This window comes from Zonotrichia albicollis, chromosome 7 (genome assembly GCF_047830755.1).
Source record: "Zonotrichia albicollis isolate bZonAlb1 chromosome 7, bZonAlb1.hap1, whole genome shotgun sequence".
Taxonomy (NCBI): Eukaryota; Metazoa; Chordata; class Aves; order Passeriformes; family Passerellidae; genus Zonotrichia; species Zonotrichia albicollis.
In genome coordinates this window covers 3,147,961-3,170,463 of record NC_133825.1, presented here as the reverse complement: position 1 = coordinate 3,170,463, position 22,503 = coordinate 3,147,961, and the positions used below count along the sequence as shown (strand labels likewise).

Sequence of the window (22,503 nt, the reverse complement as noted above, 5' to 3'; positions counted from 1 at the left end):
TCCCCAGGGACCTATATGGCCTACATCATACCTGCTGTATGTAGTTAGAAAGTAAAGATAAAATCTTTACTAGAATAAAGCTTTAAAAAGTAGGCTTAAGCACCAAAAATATCACATGGAAAAACAGCAGACATTACCAGCAAAGGAATATTTTTGCCTTTCTCATAACTTAATTAACCCTTATACTTCAACTCTTCAAAGACAAAACAGTAAGAAGATACAAGTAAGATTTCAACATGGAATGTGTTTATTTTTTATTTTTAATTTTCAGTACAGTATTAAGAGGTCATTTAAATACTTTAAATAAAGATATTTGAAGAAAAACCCAGAGGATTCAACTAGGTAAAAAAAACACAATCTTATCAGTGGATAAAAGACAAGTATTGAATGACCTTAGGATCTTCAGAATAACATTCTCAAGAAAATGCATATTCCTGGGTCACCTAGTCAGGAATGCAGCTTAGTGTTGTGCTTCTCTTCCTGTTCTTTGTTTTGTGGATCTCAACTATAATGGACAGCTTCACTGACAGGCAGGAAGAATTTTTTTTTTAATGAAACATGCAGAGAACCAAGTCAATGTGCTTTCAAAACCTCTATAATTTTCTCTATAATTATAAATCAGATAGGCATCAGGTCATACTACAGTCCTAAATATCAACCCTCTCTCCTCCTTTTATATTTCCTCTCCAAATCAACCAGCTATAATTATCTGACACATTACAAAGGACCATGGAAACAATTGGTAGGCAGTTAAATATTACCAGACATGTAAAAAAAATAAAATAATCTGAAACTAACTGAAAATTAATTATGTTTCACAAAAGGATAAGTAAAACTAAAAGCAGAAGCTGCTTTTGGCGTGGAGTGAAAAAAGGGAAAAAAAAAGCAGTCTGCTACTGTGAAAAGTAGAATACCCGGATTTCTGGAATGCATGCTCTGCTTCCCTCAGGCACACTTCTGGAGCAATGCTGGGAGGTGGGAACATCTCATTTAAGATGTCCAGCCACCAGACCCTCTTCCACTATTTCAAAGTCCATTTTATTTTCATGATAGCTCATATTTGTTAGTCATTTAGTAAAGAAAAATTTCCATACACCCATTCTGATGAAAAAAATTTCTTTCAAATGCCAATCAAGGAAATCCTGACATAACTAAATGAAGAGAGTGGAAACATGCAGTAAATTTTATTTAAAGTTCTCTGCAGGTATATTTACACACATACATGCTAAAATATTTAAGCACATATATGTGTACATACCTAAGACATGTAAGCATTTGAGGTTCTTAGCTTACAATATTCAGTCTCATAAGATCCATGGATTTTTAAAGATACACACAGTGAGATGGAATGTGTTAGTTCAAGCAGCTAAACCTGACAGAAACACACACAGGTCAGGTCAGTGATTTTTCTTCCTTGGATCGCATGAGTGAGCACAGCTTCTTGCAGTGTTAAGTGTTTGGGGACTGGAAGCTGTCACATTTTGGTTCCAATGCAGTAACACATTAAACCAGTAATCTAAATTTCATAAGCTGCACCTTTAAACTCACGCAACACTGTACAGGTTTGCACACAACTTCCCAGCCAGTAGTCTGATGCCCTTCTTTCCTCTTCCAGCCAAAAATGACTGTTTCAGTGAAGAATTTAGGTAAAATGAAAACAATTTTCTCATTTGCAATCACATGACCAGGAAGTAGAGTGGGTCTGCAGCAGAAGCTGAGATTCCCTGATGCAGTGGGTGTGTAGAAAGTTAAATACCATTTCAATATCTCCACATTATTCCCATGAGGAGTGTGTTTATAACAACAAGCAGACTGTGGCACGCAACCATAGTCTAAGGTCAGCAAGGCCCTTTCTCTGTGCTACAGAATCACCCCTCTTGAAAATTCAGTATATTTATGCCTTTTAAAAATGAAAGTTTCCAGGAGGTTTCATGCTCAGTAAGGAGTGTGGAAATTATTTCATACTGTAAGCAAACTGTCAATTAAAAAGGGCAAAAATTCATTTTTAAATCAAGCTATGAATTGGACATCAAGCTACTTATATTTTGGATTTCTATTAAGAGAGATAATAAATGATCATGTTTAATTTGTTGAAATAATGGCTAGCAAGGTAAAGCAACATTCACTTAAATGAAAGAGATGCTTCTTAAAACTGCATGAAATTAATGATTCTCACCCACAAAAACTCCCCAAACAAACAGTTTCATAAGGGAACTGCTACAAGCTATGAAACTTGATAGAGGAGATTAATATATAGCTCAGCATCCAAGTCACTATGATATTTCAGTACACTAAAAATTGTATCTATTCCATCAGCACATATTATTAAGATGCATTATGTTGTTGGACCAATTTTTTATACAGTCTAACAAAAGTTACAGACCTTGTATATCTTGTTACAGTTAAAATAAAGAGGATTTCTGAGGCTCAGGCCTCAATACTCAGTTCAGTTATACTGCCAGCAAAAAGCTGAACATATTTCCCTTAGTGCTATCCTTAATCTTATATACCTTCAGATACAAAGGTTGGACAATTTTGCATAATATGTTGCAATTACACTACCTGGCTAAACAAACTGTCCAAGAATCGCTAATAGAAATGTCATCAGAAAAATAAAGTCCAAAGCAGATTTGTACTAAAAAGAGAGAAAAAAAATCTACAAGAAAAGTGGTATAAGCCCTAAAGAGCAGTACATTCTTTGAGGACCTCCAATATTATACTATTTTGACGTATATGAATGCTTTTCTTGGAACATACAGAAAACTGTTTCTCTTAAACCAAGACAGAGAATGAATTTAATAGGGGTTTATAGGTCTCAAGTTTAGGAGGATTTCCCATCAGGTTCTGGAAAAACAAAAATCATTAAATACAGACACTAACCAGTTTGCAAATCAGGACATAAAATGTCTCAGATTATATAAAAGTATACTCCAACTTCTCCATAACAGAAGTCAAAGCTAAGGCCTCACAATTCCAGTTATTAGAAATAGCATATTCTCTTTACTAGGCCACCACTTGAAGCCAGCTACTCAGTGTTTTAAAGAAGGAATCTTATAAAAAGCTGGTTGCAGTGCAGTTCTTTGCAATATGTACCCAAGTACAGACAGATTGCTTGAAAGTATTAAGAGTTATAACAGAAACTGTTAAAGAAAATGCAACATAAAAACAAAATGCAGCAAACTACACTGCCTGAAGTTTCTTCAGGGTCCTCATACCTAGTAAAGTTCACTACACAGATTAAACATCATGAAGTACAAATTAACAAACCACATGATTAATAAAATCTGTTCACTTTATATTAAACATCTCTACTCTGATTACAGAACGTTTAGGCCCTCTGTAGCACAGAGGAACTCTTCCCTTTGTATCGCGGGCCAGGTTCTCATCGCGAACGCTCCTGCCCGCTTATTTCAACAGGTTCTGCAGCATCGCCGTAGCGTAGGTGGGGCGAGCTTGTCTGCTTGCAATTGCGTTTTGCAGATACTGGATGCCTCCACAGCGTTCCCAAATCTCTTCAAACTGCCTCGGTAAAATTTCAGCACCTCGCTTTCGGGTTAAGCCAGTCTCTTCAAGGTTAAGCTCACACATATCCATGTCATCCTTACCTGAAATGGTAAAGGGAAAAAGAAAACATATTTTACATCATTGAAAGATCCCATCAATAAAAATTAGATCTTTGTTAATTACATTTCCTCTCTGTAGATCTGGTTTGCTGGTAGACTTCAGAGCTTACGAGGAAGTCCTCAGATACAGGCATTTTTCAGTTTCCTGGTTTTTTGTTACACAGAGAACACTAAAACAGTATGAGAATAAACTAATATCAGATGCTGCAATTGACAAAGCTGTGCTTAAACAGCAAGCAAAAAGGAATAAAGGGAAGAAGCCGAAAGATCATCATCTCGATACATTCTTCTGAAACCCATTACAGGATGACAACCACATTTGGATTACATATACCTTCAGTTTCAGGCCACTTTATAGTGAACTGCTTTACTTATGGTTAAAGCAACTAAGAATTCCAGACTTTGGATCAAGTAGCTAATCTGTCAGCCTACCACACAAAACCAACAGTGGGACCAACGTAGGCAATCCAATGAAATTATATATGTAGCTCACAAACTAAATCGTAATCTTATTTTTAACAGGTACTCAACGACAGCACTGCTACTTTTAGCTATGGGCTTTGGCACTGAACAGCAACAGCTGGTATAAGGAATTCTACTTAAAATAATTTGCAGAAAACAAACTTTTGTTGCCAGTAAAGCATAATCCTGTAGTGAAACAAATTGGCTATGGCCTTTCCTCAGTCTCTAAGTTAAATACAAAATCTCAAAACACAGAAGCGTAAGCAGCATTTCTCCAGTGTTTTCTCCCCTGTTCCTTACCCTCCAGAAAAGGAGGATACATTTCACTACCAGATAAATCTCTACCTATCCATTGCAACATTTATTCTAAATTTTTAAGATTAAAAAGCTATTTTCCCATACTAAGTAGCATAAATAGGGTAAAAGCATCAGCTTGCTATTAGCCTCATGCTATGGACAGACAATGTAACATATGCACAAATTGTTTTGATACAAACTGCTTGTAATTCTTTACAGCTAACTTAAAAACAGTATAATAATGAGTAGACCTTTCCCAGATAAATTGTGATGTTTTATCTTCACACTGTCTCCAGTTCAATGAATAGTCTGAGGGTTTGTAATAATACAACTCTTTCCATTTGATTTCCCACTGTCTATGGCTTCCCAAATTGAAGTACGTGTAGAAGTAAAACATAGGACCAGTTACATGTCCCAGTGATATTCTGAAACATTTGGCCACCATCAGCAGCAGTCCCAAATCCTCAAATTCTGCCCAGATAAGAAAGAACAGAGAAAGGGAGGGAGGGAAGGAAGGCAGGGAGGAAGGAAGGCAGGGAGGAAGGAAGGTGGGGAACTTGGAACTTCATCCTCTTTTTCTGAAGTTTGTTATCAACTCTGAACCTTCTCCAAGTTTCAACACCAACCTGCTACAAGCAGAATGGGTGCCTTGTCAGGGTGAAGCTCCATTTGCCGAGCAATCCAGGGCCCATCGAAGTGTGCGTACCACCAGCCCTTCTTCTTGTTCTGGGGGTCCTTGTACTGGTCCGCGGGGCGGATGAAGGGAATGCGGAAGTAGCGCTGCTGCCTGTTTATTTCAATCTCTTGTTGTCTGCCCGGGAGCTGGGCTGCGGGGTTCTGTTGTGCTATCATTCAAAACATCCCCCCAAAAATAAGTGAACAAAGCAATTAGAAAACAAGAAAGCCATATTACTTCCTTTATTAATCAGCACATTAAAAAACAAACAAACAAACAAAACAAACAAGAAAACAAACCCTCCCCCAAAACCCAAGAGATTATCTCTCAAGGTCATCTGAAGTCTCAGCAAACCTAGAAAGTATTTCCATCTCATATAATGTGCATTCTGTTAATTGCAACAGCTAAAACACTGGTCAGAAATGGCTCATGTTAACTCCTGTACATGTTGCCCAATGGCAAATTTAAACAAAACTAAGTAAATAAAATAATATATTCTGCTTTTAATCAATATTTAAGGTAAAACTTGCCATGTAAAATTTCTTACCAACCAGAAACATTTATCAGTAATTGCTTTAGTTCAGTCCATTTTTTTGTAAAAAAAGATCACAGCGCACAGAAGCATTTTCAGTTGCAAACATACAAAAGCATCACTTGATGTTTGACAGTCGACACAAAAGGATGTATAATACTGTTAGAAATTACTAATTTGTTAATAGAAATGTTGACAATAAATACTGCTTATTACAAAGCTGCCACCAAACAATTTTCTGCTTAGATTTCTATAAGTCAAAATCTGGCATTAGAAGTAACTTCTGGCTGCTTTCTTTTTTCAAGGAATTTTTAATTTCCGACCATTAAGATCAGCTGACTAAACTTCTAAAGGAGAAAGTTACATGAAATTTGTTCAAGTTTCATATATATTTTTGGTAAATATTTTCCACATGCATTTTTGGACTTTTTGAGTTCCCCATATTTCAGACTCTAGAGAGAAACTCACTTTCAAATAAAAGCAGATACTCTCTATGTTAATTCATCAAATGATCAACCTTCTTAATCTTACATATACACTATCATAATCGATTTTAAATAGTAAATGCTCTTAAAAGCAACATTCTTTCCTTTAATAACTGCCCCTGCAAAAGTTTGTTACTGATCTTGTTTTAGTGGTTTACACCACTGTTACAGATACCCTGCTTAAGAACCTTTACCATCTCTACAGAAGAAAATCAGGATTAACTTTTTATATGTTTCAGCATAAAAGGAGTAATTAAAAGTGAATTCAATTTTTTTCCTTGTGTATTGAGCAACAAAGAGAATTTCTGAGCTAACATTTATTAATATGAAAAATTACAATTACTTTTAATAACTTATTTTTACAGTCATGAACAGAACTAATACAGACTAGCAACTACACCTTGAAATTTCTTTTGCCTAGATTCAAGCAAAAATAGTTTTTCTAAACCTGAAGAGCAGAACTTTAACAAACCCCTATATGTCATACACATCAAATCTCCTTTTTCTAATGTGTGCATTAACAACAAACATAGAAAAAAAGCACCCAGATTTTAACACATGAATGCTACTTTTATACATCAACTCTGATAAAACACACACCTTACATGAAGACAGAGTATATAAAAAACTAATTTAATTCTATGCATTGTCTGAACATTTATCCCAGCAGATCAGTACTTAAGTATTGTTGAATACTTTTTGCACTGCAATGGTAATTGCTAAGGCTCATTTCTACCCCTAGGCATATCTAAATCTAGAGAAGAGGGCAAATCTAGAGAATGGAAATGCTAAGCAGCCAATGGAGCCTCTATTGGTGCTATAGAACTGTGGCTGTCTATTCAGAAGAAACCATCACCTGAATGTTAGTCTGTGTGCTAGGAAAACAGTTGTTACATTATGTTGATTCCAGAGTTTTGCTACAACAAAAAGCCATGTGCAGAAAATAAAAAAAAAAGGCTAGAACAAGAATGGTTTTGGGGTGTTGGTGGTTGTGGTAAAAAATCGGAGATTATATCTTTCAATAATTTATATAAGAAGGTTATTTCACTCTCCCTTCCCATGACTCCTCAAATGGGTAGGTTTTCACGAAGACAAGTACATTTTTGAATTACTAGAGTCATGTATAATTACCATCAGATTAATAACATTGTCAAATTATCTTTTTTTTTTTTTACAATTAACTTCTATATACATGTGTAGCAAAACACTGGATTAATCAATGTTAGTATGGAGCTCTCAAGTGTTCCTATTCTTCAAAGTTAGCTTAAACAACTGTCTCCTCACTTACTTGAGTTGCTCAAAAATGGTGCAAAATCTGTGAACAAATATTACATGTTGAACAAAAAATGAAAGTGCTGATTCCTTATAAGTTATGGCTTCATTACAACATCAACAGTTTTCACCAATGCTGATAACAAACAAATAGGAATTCTAGCTACAATACAAATGCAGATTCTAAGTGTTTCTACTCTTTTTCTACTTCTATTTTCATCAAGATTTAACCTCAAAATCACCTTAATAATTTGCAATTCCTGTTACAAAGCTTCAGTGGTAAATTGCTCTGACAAATCTGCTATTTAATTAATGTAGTACTTTATTTTTTTGACATTTCTGCTAGAAAAAAAAACTTCCAGAGCTCTGTCAATATCAGTAATAATACACAAACCAGTGCTTAGCTTCTATACTGAATGCATGAATTTAAATAAAGGATACTTATAAAATTAGATTAAAGGATACTGTAAAACTACATTAAATCAATGAAAAGATGTAAAGAAAAAACTACATCACTTGAAGCCCACATCCACTGACACGGGAAAGACTTTTAGCTTAAACACCTAAGAAATCAGAATTTCTTCTTACTACCTTCTCAGATGACTATAGTACATATGTATGTGAAATGCCCATGTGGTATAATTATTTGCAATGCAAAGAATTATACTGGCATTGAGAGTCTCTAAAGGTCACTATCAATTTCTTCTGAACTGCAAGGTTCTCTTATTCTCTTATTATGCCATATTTCAATGAAGTTAAAAAAATACAATGAAAAACACTGAAAAAAATGCAGCAAATATCTCAAAAGTGATAACAATATGAATATTCTCAGCTTTTTGTGCAAAAATCCAAAGATCATCTGCTCTTTGATACTTCCCATCAGCAACACTGTGTATGAATATTTTACCCATTTAGCTCCAGAGAGAACGTTCAAAGCAATTTACCACTTGGCAGAAGTGCTTCAAATGCCTTTTCCTGCCATTTCAGTCACAAGCTTTCTTAAGCAGCTAAAACCACATTTCAGACACAAGGACCCATTATTTGATAATATCTTCTCCAGGGGTCCAGATTTTGCCTGCCACATATCCATACTAAAATTCCCTGAGAACCTCAAACTCAGGTAATGCTCAAGTAATTAATAACTCAAGTAAATGAATCAAGGGGAAGGAGGTGCCTTTGTACATGGACTGAGATTACCTAGGGCACCTGGATTCCCTGGGATGCTTATTCTCCATGTCCTACAACAATGCCTTAATCTCAGGCTCATGTGACTTTGGGGAGAGCACTTTCTCCCTATCTTCCCTTTTCTTTGTCTCTCCCATGAACTGTGTGACAGGAACACAAATATCAAATATAATGGAACAAAAAGACAAAAGGAATGATCTGACTAAATTGTTCCATGCATTTACTGTGATCCTATAAATTTCTTAGATTCCTTTTATACAGATGATCACCAGACTTTTGAGGTGGAACACTGGGAAACGAGTAACAGTCCACTCTGTAAATACCACGCCAGAAACCAGGTACAGAATTTCCAGGTCTGGCAGTATGAAACTCCCACACTTCCTTGATGAATGCAAGAGAAACTTACTCTGATTAGTGTGTGGCTTTGTCAATAAACACCAGCCTGTGAAATCAGTAGAATGAGGGGTCTAAATAGAAAACACGGTCTACACAAAATTTGTCACCCCATGAGCCAGAATTACAGCATCAACACTCAGATTTTATAAAGGAGGATGTAACATGATGTATGTAAGCAGTGATGTAAACGACATAATTAGTAGCACCTTTTAAAAGTATCTACATCTATGTCTACATGTCTATGTCAATATTATGAAATATTAAAGTAGCACAGCAATGAACATTTAACAAAAATGCCAGCACCTGCACCAGTAGATCAAGAACTCTTTTTAACAGATGTCAGCTGGATGTGAGAAAAGGTTTTAAGAAGCATAAGAAGCTGAGTCTACCGAAAGTGTTTTAATTTCTGTGAAGAATTTGCCAGTTTCAATCTTTCCAAAATATTTACCTTAAATCAACATAAAACACTCCTAAAAAACTCCAAGTTTCTTCAACCTAGCAAACCCAGAATACATTCCAGAAATGTTCTCTTTAGAATATTATCACCAAAATTACTATAAACACAAAATTATCTCTCCTCACCATAGTCTGTGACTGATTTGGGAGCACGCTGTTCTGTTTCTGCATTGCGTTTCTTATTCTTGGATTTCCAAGCATGATACACCTTTAGCCTTCGGTGGAACTCTTCTCTGCAAGCTGCCAAGAGTTCAATATCTATCCCAAAAAAAAGGAGAAGGGGAAGGCATGAGTGAGAAAAGTCAGAAAAATATTTATTAAATGTTTTTCTATATTGATAAGGTATATGATTGGAGATCAAGCTGTGACACTAATATGATAACATGGAATGTAAAAACCCCTCACTCTCTGCAGCACAGCGCCTGTGTTTTATGACCCAAAAAGTCCCTCAGAGTTTGATGAATCCTTTTCTGCTTTAGAGTAAAGGCAGTCCCCAAAGTAGCTGTTGTACTGGGACATTTGGAGCAGTAAAATGCTACAAATATTTCTGTTGACAGTATCACAATACAAGCCGCACAGAAACAAATTTTAAAAAAATTTAATTGCACTGCTGAACATTATTTCTGCAACTGAAAAAAAACCATGAATTTGACTGCTTATATTTGTATTCTTTTTTCATGTATGTATTTTAATTTTTCTGAAGTTCATTATGCTAAGAATTGAATGATGACAAGGCTTTTTCATTAGTTATCTCAGAGTATCCAAGCTGGCTTCATGAGGAAAGAACTCCACTTATTACTGCACCATCTACATAGCCGAAAACATTGCTCCAGTCTTGCATATGTAAAAACACTAAAAGAGAATGAGTTACTTTCCAATTTCTACATCCAGGAAGAAATTCTGAGTGATCTTAAATCACAAATTAACCAACTGCTTTCAATAAGAAGCAGGAAGAAACAGTAATACCTAAAAGACGAATAATTCTTATCTATTTCTATCTTCACAGCACTGAGGCCAAGGTGATTAATGCCCCACTGTAAGCTTCCAAAAAGAAGTTACACATTTTGAAAATTAAAGAATAATAATCTACGACAGAACATATTTTTGCTTTCTTTATGATTTGGTGACAGCAAGAATTGATAGCAAAAAAATTCTTAGAACATGCAAATTCTAGGTAAAGCATAATAATTACTGTTCCCTCTGTGGAAGTACATCAAATGGAGTGAACTTAATTAAGAAGTTATAACATGTATTTTATGCCCAAGATGTTTATTATCATAAATATATAATCCCTTAAAGACATCACAAAGGAGATTCTGTTTCCTTAATATGGAAATAGCTTTGTGTATTGTTCTTTTGGGGGTAAGAGAATTTTTAAAATTAATTTGTTATTCACTCAAACTCATGTAAACTTTTAATCTTTGTTATAGGAAGAAAGTAACACTTTTTCGTATAACTACAACTTGAGCTCTTTCTCAGAAAAAAAAACACTTACCACAGGAGGTGTTGATTGTATCACGAAGCTCTGCATATTTCCACTTACTGAGATCATGCTTCTTAGTACCAGCAGCAGCTTTTGTGGCTTGCACTGCAGGACCCCTGCAATTATTTTTAAAATGTATATGTATTTTTTCCAAGTATTAAACAGGATTTTTTTTAAGAAGAGGAAGAGATCCCATGATCATTAATGCGTCATACTTATTACCACACAGACAAAATACCATAGTATTTTCAAGTTGTTTGAATTATCAAGAGAAAATGAAAATATATTTTATGCTCAAAATCATATCATAATCTGATTTGCCTCCTAAAGATTAAAAGGAATTGTCATTGATATTTTTCAGGTATAGAAAGACACATATTCTGAGTATCTCATCCCACATTGATGTACATTTTACTTTGTGAGAACCAAGATGCAAAAAACAAAGACTGAACATTTTTAGTTCCATTCAAAAAACAGACAAGGAAAAATATTCCTGAAGTAGAACAAGGAGAAGGAAGAAAAGGCATTTCCTCTGCTATTTAAAATTGATCTTGTTCCTAACCTTAAGAAAATATTCTGTCTGACAAAAACCTAACTTGAGAGAAGAAACCAAATTAATTCTATATTGGCCATCTAATAACAGCAATATTTATTCTGAGTTGGGAGTGATGATATTGATCATCATGATCATCAAGAGTGATGATATTTATCATCAAAGTAAAAAAGACCACTCGGACTAAACGCTAACCAGTAAAAAAAGACTCATCAAAACTCAGTATTTTCCAAAGGCAAAAGGTCTTCACCATGTAGGTAATGTCAAAGTGAGTCAACAGCGAATGCAAGTGAGGAATTATTACTAAAATCTCAATCATCTTTAGGAAAAGGTACAATGTTTCCATGTATGAAACGAACATTAGATATAAACATAAGCCTGAATTTCATTTTTTCCCCAAGAAATGTGGTATGGATAAGTGGAAGAACTCTCCCTCAGGAACAGCAAACTTCCTGTGGATTATCAGCTTATAAAATAAGTTGAAAACACTGCAATGTTCAGTGATGATCAGCACATCTTTTAAACACTAAGGAATTCAAGAGCAGACACGAGATTTTACCAGTCTCTGCTCATGACTAAGAATAAAAATTGAATTCTTTCAGGATCTGAGGGAATTTCTTCAAAAGAAACTAGAAAGAATCTTTAACAAGGTAGCAAAGTTCTTGATGCAATAAGAAAAAACAGGCTTTTTAATTGTAAGGTCTGTTTGTGCAGTAATATCTTTGTGGGACAGGCACAGTATTAATAGGTATAATCTAATGAATATTATTTTAACATTTATTTTTCCATAAAGGTCTCATGTGGTACCGTGAAGTTTTATGTTTATTTTCCTTTTTTAATTAGAAGGTTATAAAAAACTATTATAACCTGAATTTTTTCTTTATGCAGATACAGCAGTTTTGAAAGCAGTGATAACAAATGCAATTTAAATTTCATTGAATAAACCTAACATTCCTCTTAATAACAACTGAACCATCTCTTCAGTATAATTAAAACTACAGAATCTTGCTGTTGGAGTAGCAGCTTAATGTCTACTCATACTACTAATCTGAGTCCACACAGCTTCCAGTTGGAGTTTGAGAAGTCAAACGTAAAAAATTGACTTAGAACTACTCATGACTGTAAAACAAATAACTGGACAAACTTCTTCAAAATATATACTTTAATATTTTGTTCTATTCTGTAGGACATCAAGGATTCCTGATAATTAATTTGCACTGCCTGGTGTCTAACCTTTTTGAACCTAATTTGACAAATCCTAAGGATTTTCCTTATTTAGCAACATTACCCACCACTCTAAGAGTTTGCTGCCTAATTTAGCACAGCAGAACTAGGTTGTAGTAATCTTTAAGAATGCTAATCCAATTGAATGGCTTAGTCTTTCTATTAGGGTACTACTGTGCACTCTGAAGACCACTTGCTTGTTTTCTACAGGACCTCAAGCACAACAGTCTGGCAGCAAGAGGAGCATCACCTTTGACATTCCATCTTCACTGCTCCATATGAGAGTTATGTATCATAAACAGTATTTTCAGACTAAAAATAGAAAAGACCAGTCTCATGTCAAAGGCTTCCAGTGTATGAAAAGTGAGACAATTTTTTTTAAACAAGCAGATACTGAGAAGCATTGCATTTTGAATCCGACCAGAACACAGAGCCTGATCTGGCCCCAAAATTTTTTCATCTTTTTGTACATTAAAAATTGGCCACTGTCATTGGAACTATGTCAATATATGCAATACAATATGGCCATTTAAATTCACATGCTACCTTAATTACACCTTATGTGGTTTATGCCTATTCTTAAAATACTGCAGGAGAAAAATTTATACCAGCTGCATTCCAATCATCCATGATACCACTAGAAAATTCATTAAACATGTGAGACTGAGCATCTTCAAACTATACATACATAGCTTAGTAACTTGTTAAACAACAGATTCACTTTCAAAACCTCTAAACATTTTTTCTTCTTCTGTAAGGTTCACAAAATCAATGTCAAAAAAAATTTCTACCATCAAGTTGCAGAAAACACTTTTTATTTACTTGCTGATATGGAAGACAATCACAAAAATTTCTTTGAACAGAGTATTAGTATTTGACCAACTAGCATATTCAGACCCAAACCTGTATTTATCTTTTCTTCTGCATTGTGCATAAAATCTCACATTATCATTCAAGAAATCCCAGAAGGAGATTTTGTTTGGATATCTTAAGAGGGTTTTTAATATGGTCTTACCATGGAAATTTTCAAAACTACTTTTATTTTAAGAGAACTCTAATGAGCATATTTCCTTATTGAATGCAGCAACAATTACATTGCTGTTAAATGGCTTCATTAGCTTTGTGCTGAATCTGTAGAAATATGCCTTTAAAAGATGTGGAGCCTTGTGATCTGTTTATCACAAAGGTGAGAGGAGAAGAAAGCTGGAGAAGCATTAATGAAATTATAGAAAATTACAGGGTACATGAACAATTCTTATTCTTTTTCAATATAATAAGTTAAAATAGCAAAGAAATAATTGCTGAAAAAATGGTAAATGCAATTTATCTGAAAGAAATAATTTAGTTACCTGCTCATAATTAAAAAAAACCCCAGATTCCATTACTTTTAATTCCATAATAATTCAACCCATTTAATGTGTGATTTGTTTTTAGAAAATGATTGATTCACTGGTGTTATACCTTCTCACCTACCTAGACAATATTTCTGACATTTCTGTGGCCATTTGTTCCCTACAAGAAAATTGGTATATGAGCATAAACCAAATATATATGGATATAAAACCAGCCTTTATAACCATGAAAGTGTCTTGACAATCAAACTGAAATTAAATTAAATGCACAGGAAACGACTACTTATTTTTAATTATTTCAATTCAGACACACACACAAAAATAGACAGACAGATAGATAGATAGATAGACAGATAGATAGATAGACAGACAGACACACATACACACACACAGAGTCCTGATTCTGTAAAGAACAATAAATTACACAGGGCAGTGAAAAATGGATGGTATGTTAAAAACTTTACAGCAATTATATAATGATTTTTGAATAGATGTTATTTGGTATATTTGGTTATTAAAGGGTTTATTAGATGTAAGCAAAGTAATGAATATGAGGCTTTAAAAATTGACTTAGAAATTACAGATGCATACTAACAAAGATTGCTATGGGGTATTAGTAAATAAGAAGACAATATCAATTTCTTTTGATTAATTAATGTGGCTTTTATCTATTAGAGCATTCAAATGGAAAAAAATGCCATACGTAGTCATTTGTGGCTTTGTTCCATTGGCTCTGCAAACAGAAGACATTTAATGTTAGACAAACTACTACCTAGTTAATATTTTAATAATCTGAAGCAAGAAAAGGTGGGTCATAGCATTTCCTGCTCTCTCACATCTTCTTTATTATCTTAAGAATTTTTATTATTATTATTTTTAGCTGATTATATAAACCTCTTTTCCCCCCAAAACTTTCTCATTCAGTTATGACTTAAATAATAATCTGGGAAAAAAGAAATGTACAAGTGAAAGCTTCCCCCAGCCTTTCTCCCCTGTCCAATCTTTCAAAAGCAGAGACTTTGAAGCATACTACTGATGTATTTCATGCTTGGATAAGTGTGTCACAAGAAACAGCAGCAATCCTCCTGTAGCTGCTCTGGGAACAGGATGGGTGCTTCTTCATGTAAGCTGTGAACAGACCCCAAGTGTAACTGCTGTGCTGGAAACACACAGGTGAGCACAGGTAGCACTATCTGTGCTAAATTAGGACATAGGATTGTTCCAATGCAAAACCCAGGAGAGATACACTCACAACACTCTTCTAAGACTAGCTTTCTTTTGATGTTACATGCCATACTGTACACTTCAATAAGCCACATAAATGAATAAAAACTACCCAGTTGAAAGCAGATGCTTACTATCTAAATTAATATTTACTTAACTGCCAGTCATTAACTTTAATTTACCCCTGGGTGCAGTAAATCACATATTACACATCCTTTCAAACTGTGGATGAGTAGTAAAATTGGATAAAGCTAGAAGAGGTCCAGCAGATCCAGCACAGAATAAGCACAAATGAAAATCCTGGTTCTGCTGCCAGAACAAACAACTTTTCTTCTTTGATAGTAGCCAACAAATATATTTTTTAAGAAAACTGTTAATACTTATGCCCCTTGAAATATCTATGAAAGCTATGAAAGTGAATACAGCAAGGCACTGTGGAAAAAAGAAATAAACTACAGGCACTCAAGTTCAAATATGACAACACAAAAGTGTCGCGTATTTGTTAAAACTGAGCACATAAAATCACCCTTTTCTTCCTCTTTTCACTCAACAGTTACAACCATACAATGGAAAATACCTTTATTTTCTTCATGCCAATATGTAAGGATGAAACCAATTTTTACAGAAGTGTGATAACACTGTAAAAGCAATATACTGCATGAATTCAGTATGAAGTCACACATGCTTTATCTTATTACAGCAAAATTTAACAGGGAAGATATATATACTTATAGAAAAGTCAGTGATTTTAGTGTATCACATGCTAATATGTCAGTCTCAAATGTAGAAGACCGTAGACTATAACTTCTTTAGACTCCAGCAAAATTTTGATTGGTATAATATAAAAGAAGTCCTGAGACTTTATGTTTTAATATTAGATTACATTATTTATTCTAACCAATAGTTTGCATTTCACCAAATTTCTTTAGCTGCTACCTTTAAGGCAACTCCTGAAATTATATGAAAATCCTCTGATTTCAATAGAAGATACTGGGGCCTGGGTAAGGTTTTAGTCTGATTTTAAACAAACCAAAATAAAATCAAATATTAAATTAAAAGCATTCTGTTCAGGTTTTGAATGTGCAATGAACTATTTGAAGTAGACTTTGGAAACAAGGGAAAAAATTTGCCAATGAGATAAAAAAGATCTCATGTAAGCAGGAAAATCTATCACTTCTTTTCTAGATTTAGGTATTATCTTGCTCAAGAAATTATTTCCATCTCTATATTAACATGTTCAGACCACTGAGTACTTTCCAAACACTTAGAAGGGTCTTCAGTCACCTACCAGCTGCACAGCAGAACTGGGCTAGCTACACAGCAGAGAAACTGGCAGTCAAAGAGTTATGATGACAATTAGCTCATCATCCATTCTGGGATTATACAAGAAAGACCAATGCCAAAATCACCTATGAGCAGTAGGAAACCCAGTGGAGGTTAGAGCTTCACTGACAGAGAAGTTACTGAATTCTCTGAGCTCTTGACTACTGCATCCCTTCTTTCATTTTTAAGAGAACTCTGCCAGGTTGCAAGACTAGAGTGACTTTGTGTCTACCTTTAAAGTATTGCACCAAAATCCAGTCAGGGAGAGTGGTGAGGCACTGGAACAGCCTTCCCAAGGGAGCTGTGGCTGCCCCATCCCAGCTTGGATGGGCCTCTGAGCTACCTAGTCTAATGGAAGGTGTCCCTGACCATGGCAGGGGGCAGGAAAGAGATGATTTTCAAGGTCCCCTTCCAACCCAAACCATTCTGATTCTGTGAATGGAGCATGTCAGTCTCAGTCAGAGACAATTTGACAGCTATTGCAGTACCGAGGGAAAAAACACAACCATTTCAGTGGAACTTCCCAGAAGTCAGTATTGAACATGACAAAAAATTACCCACCTATCTCAAGCAAGCATACAGTTATTAAAAAAAGTATACATTTAGATGAAATTTGGGTAGCAAAAGAAATACATCTAGGAGCTTGAAATTTCATGGCAACACAAGGGATTTTCTTGCACTCATTTCAACAACAACAACAGAGTAGAGTCATATTAATGAAGTCACCAAGTATGTGACCATGTTCACAGGTCCCTTCATGCAACTTGACCAGTAAGTACCATTTTTACTGGAACTTCTAAGTTGCTTCTAAGACATCACCTTTTACACATGAAGAGTTCTTGCTCTGCAGACAGGCAGTGTGGTTCTGTGTATCAAAGGTTAAGCTCATTTTATCACACATCAAAAATTGACACAAAACAAGACTAACACTTAACATTTGAACTCATCTATGTTAGGTATTTTCATTCCACTTGAAAAAACTTACCAGTCAGGGCCCAGAAATTACTTTTATTTCTGCAGTTAAAGAGAGCTTCTTCTTTAAAAAAAAAAATCCCACACAAATTCACTGTAAAAATGGAACCACCATCAAGACCTAGCAAAGATGTATTTTATTATTACTTACCACTGAAGAAATTCTATTCCCTACTTTAAATGAGTCATAAAAATCAGAATTCTAAGTTGGCCATCCTTGTTAGAACTCAAAAAAAGAAAGAGACCTGCAGTCATGTCCACAAGCACCTACAAAATCACTGATGTAGCAAGACGCAAAATGAAGAAAGTCTAAGCAAAAGCAATCTAACAAATTTCAAAATTTAATTTGAAAAACATTCCAATATACTGACTTAAAAGCTCCATTTAATGAACACAAAGTTCCATTAACCAAACAAGAGCATAGTCTTCTCCAAGGGAGCAGGATGGGGAGAAAAGAAAGCACAGAGAGGAAAATGTAACTCCTTGACTCCATACCTGCGCAAACCTAAATCCAGCTGTGCCTCATCACTGATGAGCTCTGCCTCGCTCTGGGCAATCCTCATTGCCAGCTCGTGGTCACGGCGCTCCTGTTCAAGCACGGCCTGGTGCTGCGTCTCCTCCTCTCGCTCTCTAGCCAGCTGAGCCTCAATCTCAGCCTGTTTGAGAACAGGACACCTTTAGCCTTACCCAATCAAAACCAAAATGCTACATGAGCAGTATTTGAAAAAAATGCTTATTCAGCAACTTATTCAAATTCAAGACTCACAGGCGTCTTTCCTCTTCTTCCTTCCTTCGTTTTTGGTCTTCCTCTTCACGTCTCTTCCTTTCCTTTTCCATTTCCTCCTGGATGCGTCGTAGCCTCTCTGCTTCGTCCTCTTGCTGCTTCTTCTTTTGCAGTGCACTCAGAAGCTGCTCTGAGCTTTTAACTAAAGCATCATATTCTTTCTGTATCTGTTCTCTAGTCATTATAGTGGTCTGCAAAAATAATAAGAGGGTAATTGTTTTTTATTTGTACTTCACTTCTGAAAGAACATACTTAAAAATATTAAGTGATATGAGATCACTGAGCACTATATTTAAATCATATATACACCTCAGAGCTGGGAAGCTTGAGTCCACTCTTCCCTTTTTTTCTACAATCCTGAGGACCCATTCCTCTCCCCTCTCCTATAAAACCATCCAAATTCATCTCCATATCATCAGTGAAATTAACTTAACTTCCTTTCAAAACATACCTTCACATTTTAAATCTTGCAGTTTTAAGCAACAGAAATTAATTCTTAGCATGCTAGGATGGAAATTAAAGCCTTCCCAGTGTATTTTGCATTGTGCTCTTATCTTCTTTAGTGGTTATTTACAGCTCCGCTTTTATGTCATACATGAAATAGCTTTTCTTAATATTTCTGCTAGCACTCAGAAAAAATACTGCACTGTGTTGTGACTAACTTTTTCTAAAAAGTTATTAGTAACAAATTACAGGTTGAAAATGCTTCAAAAATAGCCTTTGCTAGACACGTTTTCAAACCTTATTGACAGGTACAATTTAATTTCATTTTACAATTCACATCTTACTAATAAAACTGCAATATGGGGATTTGCTGACCTTTTCTGATAGTGTATCATGATGATAATCACATGTTATAATTTTCATTAGAAAAGAGAATCCTAAGCTGATAGGTTAACTCTACCATCTTTTCAACAGCGATTTTAAATAGAGAAGTCTTAATATGGCACACTAAGAAAGCTATAATATTGCATGAAATATGAATTCAAGAAACCAAACTTTTTCTAACATTAATAAATGCCAGTGTGCCTTCATTTTGTCTTTGTGATTCTGTGGTAAGAAAGAGAGGACTACAGACCTGAAGCATAATCAACAAGCTGAATTCTCTTTACCACCAAGTTTGAAAAACCTCATAACTGGAAATGTCTCTAGTCTGTGATAAATGCCTTGTTTCAGCCCTTATTAAGTTAAAATATTGGCAATGGTAATTGGCATTCTGATAATGGTAATAATGGTAATTGGTATTCCAATAGTGAAAGCAACAAACAACTTATTGACAGCACTTGTCTCGTAATACCAACATGCATTTTTTCTTTAAAACCTTCAGTGCCAATTTTGACACACAGATACCAAAGTCATACGCACCTATTTTCAGGATTCACTTCAGTTATATTTACAAATAGTTTTAAACAGGAATTACCCAGTGACTGAAAATTAAGACCACAATTTTAAAGTATATTTTCTGTTAAAAAAAATGCATTGGCCTTCTCCTTTAGATGAAGCTTTTAAAAGATTCCAGTACAAAGATACTTTTTCTCTCATTATTATCACATACCTTAATTTTGGTCATTGATGCATCAATAGAAGCCTCCAACTCCTTGACCTGCTTGCTTGTCTCTGCTTTTCCCTCCTTCAGAGCACTTACTACTTCATTAAATTTATCAAGTCTCTTCTTCAGTGTACGTACTTTTATCAGGCCATCAATGCTGTGAAGGTAAGACAGCTTATTTGCTTATTTGAAATAATTTTGGATGGTGATACTTTTAAAACTCCACAAATCACTCATGTACAAAAGGTAGATGGGGAGAGAAGTTATGCCTTCTGACAAAACTCTCCCTCTTCTTTGAAATTTGAACATTATCACATCAAGTAACTAAGCAATGGAGCCTTTTCCAAGCAGTAACTAAAATTACTTAGCAAACAGTGGCTCAAAATGGAAAAATGCATTTTTATTTTGAGAATTAATTTGGGCTGGCTTTTTGTTTTTCTCACAATAATAAATGGATACTAATGATTATTAGTATCCACTAGAGGATTTTAACTGGAAAGGATAAAGGCTGAGTAGCGCTACTTATTCAAAGAGCAGTAACAGAATTAATCAGATAAAACTCTACTACACAGTATTACATCCCAGAATGAACACCATCATTACACCCCAAAGGATTGAGAAAGCAAGGCTGGGGAGGAGTTCAGGAAAACTCAAGAGTTTTTTTAAGAACCACTATTGAAGGCCCCACACAGAAGTTACAAATCTGCAGACAACCTTCCTAAACAGATATCACTATACTGGGATTTGCAAATCAACACACAAAAGTAGAAACAAAATCAAATCATTAAAGATGAGCACCAATTAGCGAAAAAAAAAAGTCAGAAATGCCAAGATTCAAAATGAAACATAATTCTCAAAGGATGTAAAAGAATTTATGAGGCCCACAACTAGAACAGAGCTATGTCTCTGTCAAAGAACATTAAGGTGTCAGCAGAGCTTAATTACTGAAGTAGTTTTTCCATCAGTATTCCCTGCAATCAGATAATGGAATTAATTTCATGAGGAGATAAGACAGTTATTATTTCTAAGATAAAAATGAAAGGGAGCCTATAAAGGAAGGAAGGTGTGACCTTGTAAAGGACAACAATTAACGACCTTAAATTAAATTAGACAGACTTAATAAAAAATTTTTAAAAACAAGGTTGTCACTGAAGGATTTTATGAACAAAGAGATAAAGAAACATCTTTAGGAAAGGTTCAGATTTAGTCTATGCATCCTTGGAAAAGAGTGAAGGAACACAGAACCTCTGAGTCTCCTTCAATTGTACTCAGCATCACTCTATGATTTCAGATAGATTTAGTTAATAAAGTAAACCTCCTCTTACAGTCCCAAGAAAATATTATTTAAAACATACTTCCTTCAACCAAGGAATATCTTCTTACCATGGTTTGTGCTTTCTCTTGCAAAGCCACATACGAATAGTCTTTTGTATTTTAATGCAGGCACTGGCTCGATATTTTATCTTATTTTTCACTGTAAACACACATAAGACAGAATCTTAATGTTTTATACAGTTTAACACAACTACTATCTTCCTTATACATTTGCTGTCACAAAACTGTATGCAGACTATGTGTGCTTGAGAGCTTTTTGTATATTGGAACCACAACATTTAAGAAACAGAATAGCAGAATTCACAATCTTGTGCCAGGCACAGAGGCTCCCACCCAAATCCAACAGGAACAATGAAATGTGTGCACACTCATACACCCCTCCAGATTCACAGATACCAGTAACTTTTGTTAAAAGTTAGAGCACACCCAAGATTTTAGTGTTACAATCTATGATGTCTGAAATCTCCTAAGAATTCAGAAATTCTATTTGCTTCACTATAAACAGCAACAAATAATAATCAGTCACAGACTGTGCTGGCCCAAATGCACAGCCATGTGTGCACTGGCATAAGGCCTTTATGCTCTTCTTCCCCATTCTAATGCAGTTTTCACCCTCCATGTTATCAGAGACTGCTGACATTCTGCATCAGACCCTTCCCAATCTCCCAGGTACCTTTTCTGAAGCACACCACAAGTGCCAATCTCTATTGCACACCACCTTATTACTACTCAGCAGAGTAACTTCAAGAAAAATCCCACCAACCTTGAAATCAGTTACTCAGAGTTCAGTATGTATCTGCTATACATGTCCTTGGCCACATTTCAAGGTGTTATTAATTGCTTTGCTGTATTTTTAACCAACATTTTGAGTTAATAAAACATAAGCCACATACATTTAATCACCGAGAGAGAACACCATTGAACTTTTTTCCAACGACTGCAGATAAGCCAGCGGTTCACTTGTTTAACCAGCTCTGCCAAGTGATCCGGATCAGACTTCATTATCTGATCAAACTCTGCAAACTAAATGGCAATTAAAACAAGTTTTACATATTAGCAGGACAGAGAGTGTTAGATACTATTGTTTGAGATCAGGCTGAATTAAAATTTTTTATATAAACTGTATGTCATTATATCAGCTTTCAATTAAAGTCAGCAGATAATTTTCTTACACTTTGTTGTTTAATGATAACAGAAATTACAAGCGCAGATTTTTTATATGTTTGCTGTATGGACGTCCAACCCTTGGCATTTTGAATAATATAACCGTTTACTAAACACCAAAAATACTTATTGTCAAAATTTTTAAAAATATATTGC

General features: G+C 35.0%; 1 protein-coding gene across 1 annotated transcript in view; it reads right to left on the bottom strand.

Annotated features, from left to right (window-relative positions):
- Positions 1-2,579: 2,579 nt before the first annotated feature.
- LOC141729547 (unconventional myosin-VI-like) overlaps positions 2,580-22,503 on the bottom strand; it is a gene marked incomplete at its 5' end in the record, with an annotated part of 38,637 nt that continues 18,713 nt past the window's right edge. Inside the window, 12 exons of the mRNA XM_074544254.1 lie at positions 2,580-3,605; positions 5,009-5,227; positions 7,364-7,390; positions 9,511-9,642; positions 10,880-10,983; positions 14,118-14,156; positions 14,700-14,729; positions 18,011-18,190; positions 18,282-18,490; positions 19,855-20,005; positions 21,232-21,322; positions 22,077-22,206. Of these exons, the coding sequence (XP_074400355.1) occupies positions 3,406-3,605; positions 5,009-5,227; positions 7,364-7,390; positions 9,511-9,642; positions 10,880-10,983; positions 14,118-14,156; positions 14,700-14,729; positions 18,011-18,190; positions 18,282-18,490; positions 19,855-20,005; positions 21,232-21,322; positions 22,077-22,206 (1,512 nt within the window). The remainder of the gene's footprint in view (positions 3,606-5,008; positions 5,228-7,363; positions 7,391-9,510; positions 9,643-10,879; positions 10,984-14,117; positions 14,157-14,699; positions 14,730-18,010; positions 18,191-18,281; positions 18,491-19,854; positions 20,006-21,231; positions 21,323-22,076; positions 22,207-22,503) is intronic.